At 46.9% G+C, this 15,937-nt stretch overlaps 1 protein-coding gene across 2 annotated transcripts; it reads left to right on the forward strand.

Annotated features, from left to right (window-relative positions):
* The first annotated feature begins 5,029 nt into the window (after window positions 1-5,029).
* C11H3orf62 (chromosome 11 C3orf62 homolog) lies at window positions 5,030-15,341 on the forward strand. 2 transcript variants are annotated; one of them, XM_075005100.1, is made up of 5 exons: window positions 5,059-5,661; window positions 5,759-5,820; window positions 8,410-8,868; window positions 9,467-9,558; window positions 13,931-15,341. In XM_075005100.1, the coding sequence occupies exons 3-5, from the start codon at window positions 8,444-8,446 to the stop codon at window positions 14,194-14,196; spliced, it is 783 nt and encodes a 260-aa protein (XP_074861201.1). In that variant the 5' UTR covers window positions 5,059-5,661; window positions 5,759-5,820; window positions 8,410-8,443; the 3' UTR covers window positions 14,197-15,341. The 2 variants fall into 2 exon arrangements, 1 of the variants encoding a protein (XP_074861201.1); XR_012646958.1 differs by lacking the exons at window positions 5,059-5,661; window positions 5,759-5,820; window positions 8,410-8,868 and adding an exon at window positions 5,030-5,046 and having other exon boundaries at window positions 10,334-14,073.
* Window positions 15,342-15,937: the final 596 nt, after the last annotated feature.

Raw genomic sequence — 15,937 nt, forward strand, 5'->3', positions numbered from 1 at the left:
GGAGCATGTGTGCCACTGTACCCAATAACTGCAGCATTCCCCTGGGATGTGGGAGACCCAGGCCTGAACCATCTGCTGCCTGATTTGCAGCCAGAAATTAACCCCCAAGCTCTCCTACAGCCCACGAGGAGCCTGGCTCCACAAAACTGGAGCATGAAACTGTTCCACGTTGCATAAATAACTCCGTAGTCACATTTCAGCCCCCAACTCCAATCAGGCAGAACCAGGATCCAAACATGCACGTCTCGCCCCAGGCAGAACCCCATCACTGGGGTTACAGTATCTGTCTCTCCCTTCATCTAGCCTCCCTTCTCCCCCAGCCCTGCACTTCATTGCAAGAACAGGTCCATCCTCTGTGCTGAAGGAGACGGGGCTTAGGGATCAAAATAGGGTGTGACTGGGTAATTACATGGCATCATATTGCATATGCAAGGAGAGCTGTAGCAAATTAAGATTGCATGGGTAACCATGAGCGCTCTCTCCCCTCTCCCACCAGCAGCTCTGAGTCTTATCAGACTCCTAGTTCCAACTGACTCCATTCTAGCCAAACGGGGTCCAGGTTTTGTCCCCTCTGAACTTGAGTCAGGCAGCTTCCACTTCCAGCTTGACTGGTGCCAGCAGGAGGAGGGTTGCTGAAGAGCAGACAAGATACAGACACTGTTCTGTGTTCCGGGGCCTGGCTTGCTCCAGCTCAGAGTAGCTGGAATATTCCTTTAATGAAATGTCCTTAAAAGGAACCCCACCACTTCCATCCCCTAGAAGACTGACTCCAAAGGTGGAGGCCTGGCTCTCCCTGCTTCAGCTAATGGAGGGGTGAGACAAACTTTGGCAGTAGGCTTCACAGCAATTTGTTGGCAGCAGAGGAACGTAGAGACTCAGGACTCCTGGGTTCAATTACATGTATGGTGTGGCAGTAGCCTGTGGTTATAAACCCCACTTCCTCCCCCTACCAGACTAATCCACCTCTTCTTCTACCCATCCAACCCTACTGCCCCAATTCTTACTCTTTTGTATTGCAGCCAGGCAACTTCCTCTCCACCCCCCACCTCATTGCCTGGGTACCAAAAATGGGAGCAGGAGAGAACCTAATTCCTGTTCCAGAAACTGACACTACAGCCAGGCTTATAGCTCAGCGCAGCACTTGCATAGACAGTCCTTACTCCCACTGGATCTCTGGGATGGAGCATAGAATCATAGAACACTAGGACTGGAAGGGACCTCGAGAGGCCATCGAGTCCAGCCCCCTGCCCCAATGGCAGGACCAAGTACTGTCTAAACCATCCCGGATAGACATCTATCTAACCTGTTCTTAAATAGCTCCAGCAATGGAGATTCCACAACCTCCCTTGGCAATTTATTTCACTGTTTGACTCCCCTGACAGTTGGGAACTTTTTCCTAATATCCAACCTAAAACTACCCTGCTGCAGTTTAAGTCCATTGCCTCTTGTTCTAGCCTCAGAGGCCAAGAAGAACAAGTTTTCTCCTTCCTCCTTATGACTCCCTTCTAGATACCTGAAAACTGCAATCATGTCTCCCCTCAATCTTCTCTTTTCCAAACTAAACAAGCCCAACAAGCATGCTCAGTTGTACTTTAGGTTTGACACGTGTGGCCTGGTTGCACGCAGGATGCAGGGGGGGGAGAGAATGGTCGCAGGGCAATTAAAAGCGCTAGAGAATTTAGCAACAAAGCAATGATGAGCATGTGCAAAGTGAGACTTCCAGCAGCCAAATCTGGATGAATTTTCACAGAGATGGTAAAAGGTAACTTCAGTGTGACCAGCTCGCCAAATTTCAAGACCTTGCTCCAAAGCACAGCGGCACTAGAGCTTCTCAACAAAACAGGTGACAGGTGTAAGGTTTTTTTAAATAGAGGGAAGAGGTTTATGGCTATTACACTGTAACTGACACATTTCAAAAAATTCATCCTGAGCCAGTCAACTGGCATAGAAAATTTAAACCCAAAGGGCAAAATTCTAACTTTTTGACAATGCATCAAGCAACTTTATGATAGTTCTATCTGGAATACCTATATCAAAAACAATGGGTTTGCTGGTAACAATTCACCAAAAAACTAACCCAGCTTAACTTCAGTACCAGGAAACACAAGGGGGCAAATACTGAAGCAATCACGTTGAAAACATCGCAAAGATAATAAGGTTATAAGCAACAGTCATTATGGTCAACAACACATTGTGTCAGAGCACACAAGTAGCTCTCTTCAGCCGTGTCTACACATGCACGCTACTTTGAAGTAGCGGCACTAACTTCGAAATTGCGCCCGTCACGGCTACACGTGTTGGGCGCTATTTCGATGTTAACATCGACGTTAGTTGGTGAGACGTCGAAGCCGCTAACCCCATGAGGGGATGGGAATAGCGCCCTACTTTGAAGTTGAACGTTGAAGTAGGGCACGTGTAGACGATCCGCGTCCCGCAACATCGAAATAGCGGGGTCCGCCATGGTGGCCATCAGCTGAAGGGTTGAGAGACGCTCTCTCTCCAGCCTCTGCGGGGCTCTATGGTCACCGTGTGCAGCAGCCCTTGGCCCAGGGTTTCTGGCTGCTGCTGCGGCAGCTGGGGATCCATGCTGCATGCACAGGGTCTGCAACCAGTTGTCGGCTCTGTGGATCTTGTGTTGTTTAGTGCAACTGTGTCTGGGAGGGGCCCTTTAAGGGAGCGGCTTGCTGTTGAGTCCGCCCTGTGACCCTGTCTGCAGCTGTGCCTGGCACCCTTATTTCAATGTGTGCTACTTTGGTGTGTAGACGTTCCCTCACAGCGCCTATTTCGATGTGGTGCTGCCCAACGTCGAAGTTGAACGTCAACGTTGCCAGCCCTGGAGGACGTGTAGATGTTATTGATCGAAATAGACTATTTCGATGTCGCTACATCGAAATAAGCTACTTCGCTGTAGCATTCACGTGTAGACGTAGCTTTGGATAGTGTACCAAGCCTTACAGCGGGAAAAGCAGCAGCAGTGGGATAGCTTGACTTTAGTAAGGCTCTAGATGCAGTCTCCCTTGATGCTTTCATAAACAAAGGAAATGAAATACAGCTGGAGCTACTATAAAGTGGGTGCTTAAGGGGTTGGAAAGCCATTCCCAGAGTGTGGTTATCAGTGGTTCACAGTGATGCTGGAAAGCATAAGGAGGGATGTTTTGGGCCCTGCTGTGTTTTAATATCTTCATTGATCTTCACGGACCCTTTTAAAATTAATTTTAACTAATTGATTTGTAAATTTGTACAAAATTCATTCTATGCACTCCGGCTCCTTGCTGGTGCTCTCCTTTTCTCACAGGTTGAAGAGGAAACTAGTCCGCCCTTAGGAGTTTTAAATCAAGGTTGGATTTTTTTTCTCATAGACTCTAAGGCCAGTGGAGACCAACCTGATCATCTCATCTGACCTCCTGCACTTTGCACACCATGGAATCGCAGCCGCCCACTCCCACAGTATGCCCCGAAACTCTGGTTGAAGTGCCAGAAGTCTCCATTTAAAGACACAGTTTACCCAAGTTTAAATCTGCAAGTGACCTGTGTTACATGCTGCAGAGGAAGATGAAGTCTTACCCCTCACCCCTGGGGGCTCTGCCAATCTTGCCCAGGAAAATGACTTCCTGATCCCAAATATGGTGATAACTTAGACCCTGAGCATATGAGCAAGCCCATCAGCCAGACACCTGAGTGTTTCAGGAAATCTGGCAAAATGTTGCATCCTGCCATCATGCTGGCTTTGATGTTGCTCAGTACAGGGCATGGCATTATATGCCTTCTCTATCCCTTTCCTAATGAATCCCAAAATTCTGGTCTCGTTTTCAACTGCCACCGTGCACTGCGTGGATGTTTGCAGAGAGCTGTACAATGATGCCAAGAGCTTTTGAATGGTAACAGCTGATTTAGACCCCATCATTTTGTGCATACAGTTGGGATTATTTTTTCCCAGTGTGCATTTTGGACATATAGAAATTAAATTTCATCTGCCACTTTCGTTGTCCCATTTCCTGAGATACCTTTTGCAATGCTTAGCAGATCTTCGGTGGACCTATTGAGTAATTTAGTATCATCTGCAAATTTTCCTCTTCCAGATCATGAATTAATGTGCTGAACAGCACAGGGCCCAGTACAGATCCTCGAGGGGCCTTGTTACTTACCTCTTACCACTGTGAAAACTCACTGTTTAGTCCTATGCTTGTTCTTTTAACCGGTAAGTGATCAATGAGCTACTCGCTCTTTTACCCCATGACTACTTATTTACCTAAGCGGTGTTGGTGAGGGAGCTGGTTAAAGGTTTTTTTCAAGTCCAAGTACATTGTACCCACTGGATCACCCATGTTGAGGCACTATGACAGAAGCTGTGTTAACACAACCCCAATGTATCACATTCATAGGTGTATCGATAATGCTATTCAATGCTATAGTTTCAACCAAGTTGGCTGGTACTGAAATTAGGCTCACCAGGTTGTAACTGCCAGAATTTCTTCTGGCGATGGAAAAAAAAGGTCTGTTTGAGCACACTAGCTTGTCTCTCACCAATACAAGCTATTATCTCGCCCACCATGCTAATTAATATCCCAGGACTGAAACAGCTACAGCAATGCTGCATCGTTCACTCTGAGACAGAGCTTCAGATTTGTCATCTGCAGTGAAGACCAATTAAATAATTCATTTAGTTTCTCTGCAATGGCCTTCACATCCTTTAGTGCTCCTGTTGCATTGTGAGCATCTAGTGGTCCCACAGGTGGTTTGGCGGCTTCCTGCTTCTGAGAGCTTTATCCTTTTTTTTGGCCTGCCTGATTACACCTGACTTCCCAGAGTATGTGCTTTTTATCCATCTGCCTCAGCAGGCTGTCTCTTCCACTTTGTAACGTGTCCATTTTTGCCTGTGTGATGGGTTGTCTGTCCCACAGTGGGCATTAAGGGGTTGATAGAGCCCTAGTGAGGTCATGCAGCAGCTAGCCAGTCAAGGCCCATCAGGCCCATATAAGTAAAGCTGCCAGGCAGAGCAGAATTCAGTAGCTGCCTGGAGCCTGAGCAGGGAAGACCAAGCTCTTGGTAAGAGGATGGCCCCACTAGCACCCCTGAGAGCACAGTGCTGCCAGCCGTGACTGGGGAGAGGCGCTGAAGGCTGCTTCTGGGTGGCTGCGGGGATTTGCAGGCTGAGGGCCTGAGGCAGGGACAAAGAGGAGCTGGGGCCACAGGGAGGGGGCCCCAGGAAAGGTGCTGAGAGGTTGGAGGGGATGCAGCAAGCGGTGGCCATCCATAAGATCCCTGGGCCACAGCAGTTGGCCTGGATCTTCCCACCATCACCCCTGAAGAAGCGGACTGAATTGGCAGCAGCTGCCCCTGAGGGAAGTGGCTGGACAGCAGGCAGCAGTGCCCCGGATGTAGGGAGACCACAATGTGATGTGGCCAGAGGGCTGTGTCCCTTGGAACAACATGCATCTAGGATCGGAAGGTGAGCTGCGTTAGTCTGTATCTTCAAAACAAGAAGCCTGGTGGCACCTGACAGACTAAGAGAGATTTTGGAGTGTAAGCTTTCGTGGGCAAAGACCTGCCTCATCAGATGAGTCTAGGAGCAGACACGACGGCAGGCAAGCCACCCGAGGGCGACGGAATGCGAGCTAGCAGAACTAATGCCCAGGAGAGTCAGCAGGAGTTGCTGCAGCGGTGAGTTGCCCTGTCACAGCCTCCAGCTCAGTCTTTTATTCTGCTGTTTAGCTACAGCGGCATTTTCTGATCTTCTTACACCGTCTCTTGTATCTAGGGCGTACGGAATGTTTGAGCCTCTACTGTGGTGCTTTAAAATACTTTCTATGGACTATACAGGTATTGCACCCTTGTGACTTTCTTTAGTTCCTGCTAATCTAGTTTCCTTGTGTTCGTGTAGCTCCATTTTTGAAGTTAAATGGTACTGGGGTGGGTTTCTTTGCGTTCCTCCCCCCAACAACATTAGGATGTTAAATTTAACCACACTTGGGTTGCTATCACTGAGTGGTGCAACTACAGTCCCTGATAGGATCAGAACCTTTGCTCCTCTGGGGACTAAATCAAGAATAGCTTCTGCCTGGTGGGTTCCAGGACTAGTTTCTCCAGGACGGAGTCATTGATGGTGTCTGGATACTTCGCTCCCACCCTCAGGTGATGTTTGGACAGCCTGTAAGTGGAGCATTGGAATGCCCCATGATTGGATTTCTGTGGGAAGTTCCTTCCTTCAGCAGGAGCAGACTAACTTCACCCAGCTTTTTAAATGGGCGTCAGTTGCTGTGCATCGGATGCAGATGATGACTGATGCAGTCAGACCTTAGGGAGTTGTCTGTGTGGTAAAACATATTTCCTAGCTATAGATGCTCAAATTGGGCATCCATGTGACCTCTGAAAACTGTCTGGTTTCTGAAGCAGCAGGGCTTAGCTGTGCATGTGCAAATGTATACGTTTGTTAGGAAAAAAGGCCTATGTAATGTATGCACATTTCTACATTGCAATGAGTCAGACAGTGATGCTTCTATAGGTGTGCCAGCACAATCCAACATCTAACAGAAGGGATAAAGGAGAGAGGAGTGAGGGAAACCCAATACAACTAACTGAGCTGTACAGTGGCACTTGAATGCACTGGGGATACTACTTAAATTCTACAGCTAGAAAGCAAATGAGGAGATGAACAGTAAGGTGTCTTAATAATGTGATGTTTCTGGATTACTGAACTAGCACACCAGGGAAGTACTTTGCAACAGAAACATTCTCATGCAAAAATACTGCTGTCTTGTCGGGCAGTACCTGGATGTACTGGAGATGACCCCTTCGTCTCTAGCACCCTCACCTGGAATTATATTTTACACTGTTACTTATGTTAGTGCTTTGTCTGCACTGCAAGAGAAGTGGCATTTTTTTGTCTCAAGGTAACTAATGTGCATGAGCTGTCCTGAGATATAAACACAGTGAACAGCAGGCACTTTGCTCTTGCCACACAATGAACTAGAGATCAGCCTTGTAGCTGTGCCCGTTGGTGACCCGGTCCAGTTTAGTCCACAGCCCCCCCTTCACTGTGTTTTACCTAGAAATAGCTCACTCATGTTAGCTACCTCCAGGTAAATAATGACTCTTTCCAACAGTGAAGACAAGCCCTTACTTATATAAGCACAGGACTGAAAGACACATCAGAAGTTTTCTAACTCAGTCCCTGCACTCACAGCACAACCAAGCACTATCAAGACCATACTGGGCACACGTTGCCTCTAATCTCTTTCAAAAATCTCCAGTGAAGGAGAGTCCCTGGACAATTTATTTCAGTGTTTGACCACCCTGATAGTTAAGTCTTTTTCCTAATGTCCAACCTAAACCTCCCTTGCCGCAACTGAAGCCCATTGCTTCTTGACCTGTCCTCGCAGGTTAATGAGAACAATATTTCTCTTTGCCCTGTAACAACCTATTATATAACTTGGAAGTAGTTATAATGTCCCATCCCCACCTCAGTCTTCTCTTTTCCAGACTAGACAGACCCAAGTTTTTCAGTCTTTCCTCGTAGGTCACGTTTTGCAGACCTTCACTCATTTTTCTTGCTCTCCTCCAATTCGTCCACATCAACCTGAAGTGTGTTGCCCAGAATGGACGCAGTACTCCAGCTGAGGCCTATTCAGTGCAAAGAAGAATTACTTCCCGTGTCTCGCTTACACCACTCTTGCAAATGCATACCAGACTGTGTGCCTCTTTTGCAATAGTATTACCCTGTTGATTCCTATTTAACTTGTGATCCACTATGATCCCCGCCCCGCTCTCTTTCTGCAGCACTCCTTCCTAAGTAGTCATTTCTCACTGTGTATGTGTGAAACTGATTGTTCCTTGCTTAGTGGCGTACTTCATATTTGTCCTTACTAACTTCATCTTATTTACCTCAGGCCATTTTTCCAGTTTGTCTGGATCATTTTGAATTTTAATCTTATCCTTCAAAGCACTTGCAACCCTTCCCAGTGGGGTATCATCTACAAATTTCACAGGTGTACTCTCTAAATCGCTGGATAAAGATATTAATATCTTTGTGGAATCTCACCCTATATGCCTGCCTGCCTGACTGAACCACAGATAAGAACTCTGTGGGAATGGTTTTCCAATCAGTTTTGTATCCCCTTATAGTAGGTCCAAGTTTTACTTCCCTACTTTGTTTATAAGACTCATGGGAGACAGCACTGAAAGCCTTATTAAAGCTAAGATATACCACATCTACTGCTTCCCTCCCATTAACAAAGCTTATCATCCTTTCAAACAAAGCTATTAGGTTAGTTTGATATCAGCTATTCGTGACAAATCCATGCTATTATTTATCTTGCCTTTCCTGAGACTGCAAACTGCTTATTTATTTGCTTCACTTTTTTGGGGGGGTACTGATGTAATTTATTCTTACTGTAGTTTGTTTACTTACAGTGTGTAATTAGGAGCCTCGTCACTTTTAGATGAGATGTCAGAAAAACTAAGGAGATGCAGGAGGGAACTGACTGCAGCTATAGACAGGGCCTTTGAAGATCTCATAGCTCCTTTCCACCATTCAGAAGACTCTATCAATAAACAGAACTCAGACTTGCAGACAGAGACACTTTCCTCCTTGCCCCAAATGAACAGAGTTAGTTACAGAAGAGATCCTACCTCTACCTTATCTTCCTACCTCGACCAGTCTGCACCCGTCTCCGGTGCCCTGGAAAAAGAGAATCCTGTTTTCAAGCCAAACCTTATTCCAGTAAACGTTGCCCCAAATCCCTTATGCCCAAAGAGAGAACCATTGACAAGCAAGGAAAATACTTGGCTATGTTCTTCCATTCTTGTGCCTGATCGACAACTTCCAAGAACTCTGAGGGACAGTGAGAGATGGCGGAAAGGGCATGCAAGGTACAGTTTATATTCAGTTGTTTGTCATGAATATGGTTAGAACATGTGCTTGCTTGGTCAGGGTGTCCAGTTTCAAGACATCTGAGAGGAAGGAACATCTGAGAAGATATGTGCAAGAGTGTTTTCCTCCAAAAGCTCAGATAGTAGCTTAGTAGAAGCTCGGGACATGCTCTGCCTGCATGGCTTGTTGCAGAGAGAAGTGGGGTGGGGGTGGGAAACCAGATCCATCCTGGCTACCTCTCCCTGCTGCAGGAAGCTATACGGCTGGGCAGCAGCTCCATACCTTAAGATCACTAGAGGAGACTTGTGGAGGTGGGTCTAATCTCCCTGTGCTGCTCCAAGCTCCACAGCTGGGGGCTCTTAACTGCTGGTCCCAAATAGTGGCATATTGGTAGTCTATAAGGTGTCACAGGACTCCTAGTTTCTACTGAAACAGACTAAAGAGCGACCCCTCTGAAAACTGTCATTAGAGCTTCATTTGAATGTGTGCCCTATGTTCAGTCCTTGTGTTTTTAAAGTTTTTTTTTTTCTGTCATCCGTTGACAAACTTCCATAGTGCAGCTTGTCCAGAGAGCCAATAACCATCTGTTTTGTCTAGTAAACATGCTGAAAGATGCCTGAAGTCAGAAGCAAATGTAGTTGTCCACGATGTCCCCCAAGACATTCCACAGCCTCTTCCTGGCACGCCTGGTGAGTGCAAAGCTCTGCTTTTCTTCCTACGCAGGGTAGATGGGATTTTTTAGAACATCACCTCACCCTTCTCTACAGGGGATTTTGAGGATGTATATAGGTAAGGGGACCGACAACAGGAAATGGAGCTGTTTGCATCTAAGCCACCTGTTCAAGCCCGAGAGATCAGGCATGACTGTTACTAATAACCAATAGCTGCATGGTGAACTAGATGAAAGGGGTTTGGTGTCCCAGCCCTGTTCATTCTGGGTGTATGGCCACTGCCCCCAGTTGGCAGCATGAGGAGTATTCTCAGCAAAAAAAAAGTCAAGCACTGATTTGACATTGAGGCTAAACTACCCTGTCAGCCGAGAGGTGCTGCGTCCAGCTCGGGGAGCAGGGAAGCTGGGTCTGCATGATAGAACTGCTCTACAGAGATACAGAAGATTTAAGTCTTAAGTACTATTAGCTCACCACTTTTACTGCTCCTGATGTGCCTGATAGCAAATCAGTGCTCCTCCCCCCGGGGCCAGACATGCTGGGGAGGGCATTCTTGTATCGAGAATGAGCATACACACCAGAAATGGCAATTCTTCTGCCCTAGCCTGTTTCCCAGCTCTTACACCCTGGCTTGCACACAGTGGTGATCCACCACATTCCAACCTGTGCCCCTCTCCTGCCAGCCTTGCTAGCAATCATCCCAAGCTTCTCTAGCCCAGGCATGTCTCAGGGCCACGCACCCATCACAGGGGAGTAGGTGACTGCTGACTGACTACCCTGTCCTCTTCCTCTGCAGGTTTATGCTAGACGTGTGCCATCCCTCAGTCCTGCTGAAGACCATGTCAAAAGGCCTGAAAAAGTTGCACCCAGTTAATATTATCAAGACAAGCATCCTGCCCCAGTTACTATACACCTGCAGACCCAAAGCCTGCTGTAGTAACTCCTAAACTAGCCACACCTCCCTCGGGGCAAAGATCTGCTCAGGGCTGTACTCACTTACTTCCAAAACCAGACTCAGACCTCTCAGAACACTCACTACTCAGGGAGGACTTTCACTGGGTAGTGGGGCAGGACACGGAAACCTCAGCCTGGTTAGGGAAAGATGGAAATTAAGTCCTTCTCTGCCATGTAGTCTGGGTTTATAAGCCATATTCCTTGTCTCTGCCAGCTGTAGCACTGAACAAGTGAGACCATCCTAGTTTGGCTCTTCAACCTTCTCACCATGGTACATGCAGTGGCAGTTGCAACGAGGAGCCCAATTTTCATTGTAGGAGAATCTTTGATTGGGACAGGATGGATAAAAAAGCATTTTCACACTTGCAGCTCTATACCAATGACACTTCTGTGTGCTCTCAAACCTTGGTACTCTGGTAGACACCAGCCACCTTTTTGCCAATATATACAACTGTACCCTCTACCTGCTCAGCTCAGTGAATCAGCAACATGCTGGCTCATAAAATTAAGTATTGATAAATGTCTGGTACTGCACACTCTGTCCGTCCCTCCGTCTGTCCGTCCCTCCCTTCCACACATGTTGATTCCACTCCTGGTGTGGACAGGCCCATATGCACTGCTGTTGGAGATTTTGCCATAATGGTACCTTTAGGGCTGGCTGAGGCACCCCTTGAGTGCCATGTTCATGAGCCGGTATATTAGGCTCTGCATGTCCTGCGTCCTCAGTTCCTTCTTACTGCCCATGATGGTTTGTTGGAGCACCTTGTCTTGCATTGGCTGCCATCTTTGCATATAGTTTGTAGGTACTTAGCGATTAAGTTGACCATTACGTTAACTGGTATGGACTGCTGCATGGCTAAATGCAGAGAAGCAGGAGTGCTTGGCTGGTGCCCACCAGATTAGTGACCTTCCTGGTCAGTGGAATCTGTTTGCTTGCTGGATTTCAAATAAATGCATTTGGCCCAAGTGGGATTTGCTGCAGTTAATCCTGAGCTACATTCAGCGTCTCTGGCTCTGAGGCCTAGCGCTTTCATCTGCCATGGTTTACGGGGCTGCTCTCTTGGCCTTCCACCTGCTGTTGGAGAGTAGGGTGGTTTTCATGCAGGCTGTGACTGCCAGGTTTCTCCAGGGCTAGAGTGCCACAGTACTTGATGTAGGGACTCCATTCCTCTGCAGGGCCTGACTCTTATGCTGATGCAGTTCATGGGGCTTCCCTTCAAGCCTCTGCCTTCTTGCTCAATCCTTTACCTGGCCTGGAGGGTCGCACTCCTTGTTGTAATATCTGCCTGCTGTGTCTGTGAGATTTTAGTGTGCTTATGTCAGGCCTACCTGGCATTTCACTAGGATAAAGTCCTGCTGTGCCCACACCTAGCTTTCCTGTCCAAAACAGGCTGTTTCATATGGACCAGGACACTTAAGCTACGTCTACACGTGAAGCCTACATCGAAGTAGCTTATTTCAATGTAGCGACATTGAAATAGGCTATTTCGATGAATAACAGCTACACGTCCTCCAGAGCTCGCAACATTGATGTTCAACATCGACGTTGCACAGCACCACATCGAAATAGGCGCTGCGAGGGAACGTCTACACGCCAAAGTAGCACACATCGAAATAAGGGTGCCAGGTACAGCTGCAGACAGGGCGGACTCAACAGCAAGCCGCTCCCTTAAAGGGCCCCTCCCAGACACAGTTGCACTAAACAACACAAGATCCACAGAGCCGACAACTGGTTGGAGACCCTGTGCATGCAGCATGGATCCCCAGCTGCAGCAGCAGCAGCCAGAAGCCCTGGGCTAAGGGCTGCTGCACACGGTGACCATAGAGCCCCGCAGGGGCTGGAGAGAGAGCGTCTCTCAACCCCTCAGCTGATGGCCACCATGGTGGACCCCGCTATTTCGATGTTGCGGGACGCGGATCGTCTACACGTGCCCTACTTCGACGTTCAATTTCGAAGTAGGATGCTATTCCCATCCCCTCATGGGGTTAGCGGCTTTGATGTCTCGTCGCCTAACGTTTATGTTAACATCGAAATAGCGCCCAACATGTGTAGCCGTGACGGGCGCTATTTCGAAGTTAGTGCCGCTACTTCGAAGTAGCGTGCATGTGTAGACACGGCTTTAGTTGTCTTTTTTCCCAGAGCTGTATATGTCATAGAAGGAGCACAGACTGCCTTCCCTGCAGGTCAGGGGAGGGCTAGCTGTCTACCTTGAACTGACCACACCATTCTGCAAGTTGACCCAGTTGTTCATGTTGGTGGCTGACTAGATGAAAGGTCATCCAGGGTCTGCTCACAGAACTTCTTGGCTCACGGCCTGCATTTGCTGCTGCTCTGATCAGGTGAAGGCACCCTCTCCAATGATTGTAACTGTGTACTCAACCAGGCTGCAAGCCTCTCCAGCAGCTTTTCTAGTCCAAGTGCCTGTCCAGAGAAGCTGTAAGGCAGTTGCCTGGTCATCTGCCCACACATTCAAGTTCCATTATCAAAACAAAAAGCAGTCAAGTAGCACTTAAAAGACTAGCAAAATGGTTTATTAGGTGAGCTTTCGTGGGACAGACCCACTTCTTCAGCCCATAGCCAGACCAGAACAGACTCAATATTTAAGGCACAGAGAACCAAAAACAGTAAGCAAGGAGGACAAATCAGAAAAAGATAATCAAGGTGAGCAAATCAGAGAGTGGAGGGGTGGGGTGGGGTGGGGGTCAAGAATTAGATTGAGTCAAGTATGCAGACGAGCCCCTATAGTGACTCAGAAAGTTCCCATCATGATTTAAATCATGTGTTAATGTGCCGAATTTGAATATAAAAGTCAGCTCGTCCACTTCTCTCTCTAAAACGGAGCGATAATTTCTCTTCAGTAACACACATACCTTGAGGTGATTGACAGAATGCCCCATTCCATTAAAATGTTGACTAACTGGTTTGTGGATCTGGAGTGTTTTGATGTCTGTTTTGTGCCCATTGACCCTTTGTCTAAGGGAGTTAGAATGTATCCAGCAGGCATGGGATGTTGCTGGCTTCAGTACAGAAGTACTGCAAGCTGCTAGACTGTGAACTCTGAGCCCACCTCTGAGGATACTGCTTTTGAGTCACCTAAAATAGAATCTCCCGAGCAAGCACTCCAAGAAGAAAAAACAAGTTACCTTTTAATAACTACTATTCCTTGATGTATTGCTCACATCCATTCCATCACCTACCCCTCTGTTGGAGTTGCTGCAAAAGGGAACTGAGAGGCTGTGAGGTCAGTGGCACCTAATATACCAGTGCGGTGCTCAAGGGGGTGCCACAGCTCATCCTACAGATACTACAATGGCAAAAATCTCCAGCAACTGCACACATGGGTGCACACACACCTAGAGTGGAGTGGTTATGAGCAACACATCTTGAACAACAGTTGTGCAAAGGCAGGTAACCGTACTTTCCCTTTTCTTTTTGTAGGGAATCCAAACAGCTGGGCTACAGTGGAGTTAGCAGGACAGCTGGCTCTAGCGAGTGAGTTAAGCAGAGTTCATAGACACTCAAGTGAGCCCCCTCTGGGAGAAGATGTTTTAGCCGTCCTCATGGATGCAAGCAGCAGCTCTGTGATGAGGCCTATAGCACAGCAGCAAAGACCAAACATTGAGGAAGAAGAGATCATCCAAACAGTTCTAGATTTAGAAGAGGATTACAGCACAACCAGCTCTGCTCTGCACCATCTGAACTAGGAAACTGGCCCAAAGATTTTATATATATAGGTATAGGCTTGAGAAACAACGTCTCTCAAACATAGCGGCTTTGTAGGGGGGAAAAATGGCAGAATCTAGGTAGCAGAAAATGTTCAATTAAATGAGTAGCTATTTACAAACTCTCATCATTTTCCCCCGTTTGCAAATTCCTCCTTCTTTACACCAGTATTTTGTACTCCTAGGCTATGTCTCCGCTAGAGTTTAGTAAACAAAACAGGGGCTTTATCAACAAAACTTGTGGAACACACACACGCACACACACTGCATTTTGTTGACAAACTTAACAAAAAAGCTGTGTAGATGCTCCAGAGGCCCTTTTGTTGACAGAGCGGATCAAAAGATCAATCCACTTATGTGTAGATGTGATCTGCTGATGGAAGTTTTGTTGGAATCTCTGTTCTGATAGTACCTTCTGTAGACAGATGTTACTAGTGTAGACCTAGTCCTAGTCTTTTCTTTCTGAATGATGCTTCTCCCTCGTCTGGTGAGATGGTCGGCTTCATTACCTGTGATTGAAGTCCTCTAGCAATATTGCCTCGGGATTGAAGCCTCCTCGGCTATGGAACAATTGTGAGCAAACAAAAATATGATTTAAGAGCAGTAGACATGCAGACATTGTGGAATCACAACTATAAAAGCTCCTGATACTTCACTAACTCACTGTTCCCCTCAAATACAATGGAAACATACCACTCCTGGCCGAAAGCTACATTAAATGAGTCACTTGAGAACATGCACAGTTTGTGCTAAGACTTAAACTGAGTTACATCTACCTAGGGTCATAAAAAGCACTAAGAATAGGTTCTATAAATATCTGACATCTATATAAAGCAGTAGTAAAAGAGAGCAAATAATGGATGATGCGGAGAAGACTGAAATACTTAATGCTTTTTGGCTTCAATTTTGTGACCAGATGCATAATGCTAGTAACAAAAGGCAAGGAACTCCTACCAGAAAAGAACAGGTGAAAGACTGTTTATATGTGTTCAAGTTAGTAGAACCTGATTAAATCACCCATGGCTCAGAGTCTGCATCAGCTAGCTCCACAAGGCCCTTAAGATGAATTTAATTTGAGACTTTTATGAAGGACAGCCAAGGTCACGTAAGAGAGGGGAAGGGCCTGCATCGTACCTGTCTTTACAAAGGAGACATTATATCTCCTCAAGCCTAACCTCTGAAGCCGGGCAAGATACTAGCCAAACTATTAAACAGTCAAGCTGTAAGCACAATTAAATTATACGTAATAGCCAAAGGGAGTGTGTGAAGAGCAAATCCAGCAAAATCAATCTGACTGTTTCTTTTGACAGGCTAACCAGTCTCACGCGTACAATAAGAGACTCGACTCAAAATATTTTGATTTTTTTTAAACCCAATCCACCATAACAGACTCCTATGCGAAGCAAGGCAAGATAGGCTACACCACGGGAGGTGGTCTCAAACTCCATCATACTACAGATGACAAAGCTGCTGCATGACCCGAGGAGGTGAGGGGCGGAGTGTGGGCATAGAGGTCAGGCTGCTGCGTCATGCCAGCTTTCAGCAAGTCAAATGCTGGCTCTGGCAACCCCATTAAAATGGGATCTTGACCCACTTTAGGGTCCTCCAATTTGAGAACCACTGGTCTAGGTGACATTACTATAAGGTGGGGGTATACAGGGCCAGGTTAAAAAACTAGTGGAAGAGCCACTACCTAGTAAGTCAGGCCACACACACATGCAAA

The sequence above is a fragment of the Carettochelys insculpta genome, chromosome 11, assembly GCF_033958435.1.
Source record: "Carettochelys insculpta isolate YL-2023 chromosome 11, ASM3395843v1, whole genome shotgun sequence".
In the NCBI taxonomy this organism is placed as follows: Eukaryota; Metazoa; Chordata; order Testudines; family Carettochelyidae; genus Carettochelys; species Carettochelys insculpta.

What these genes read in the sequence shown, in the direction of transcription:
- C11H3orf62 (XM_075005100.1), top strand. Translation starts at nt 8,444, where the DNA reads ATGTCAGAAAAACTAAGGAGATGCAGGAGGGAACTGACTGCAGCTATA. An exon ending in TGGCGGAAAGGGCATGCAAG is followed by an intron (nt 8,869 to 9,466) that starts GTACAGTTTATA and finishes TGTTTTGTCTAG; the next exon opens with TAAACATGCTGAAAGATGCC. An exon ending in GCCTCTTCCTGGCACGCCTG is followed by an intron (nt 9,559 to 13,930) that starts GTGAGTGCAAAG and finishes TTCTTTTTGTAG; the next exon opens with GGAATCCAAACAGCTGGGCT.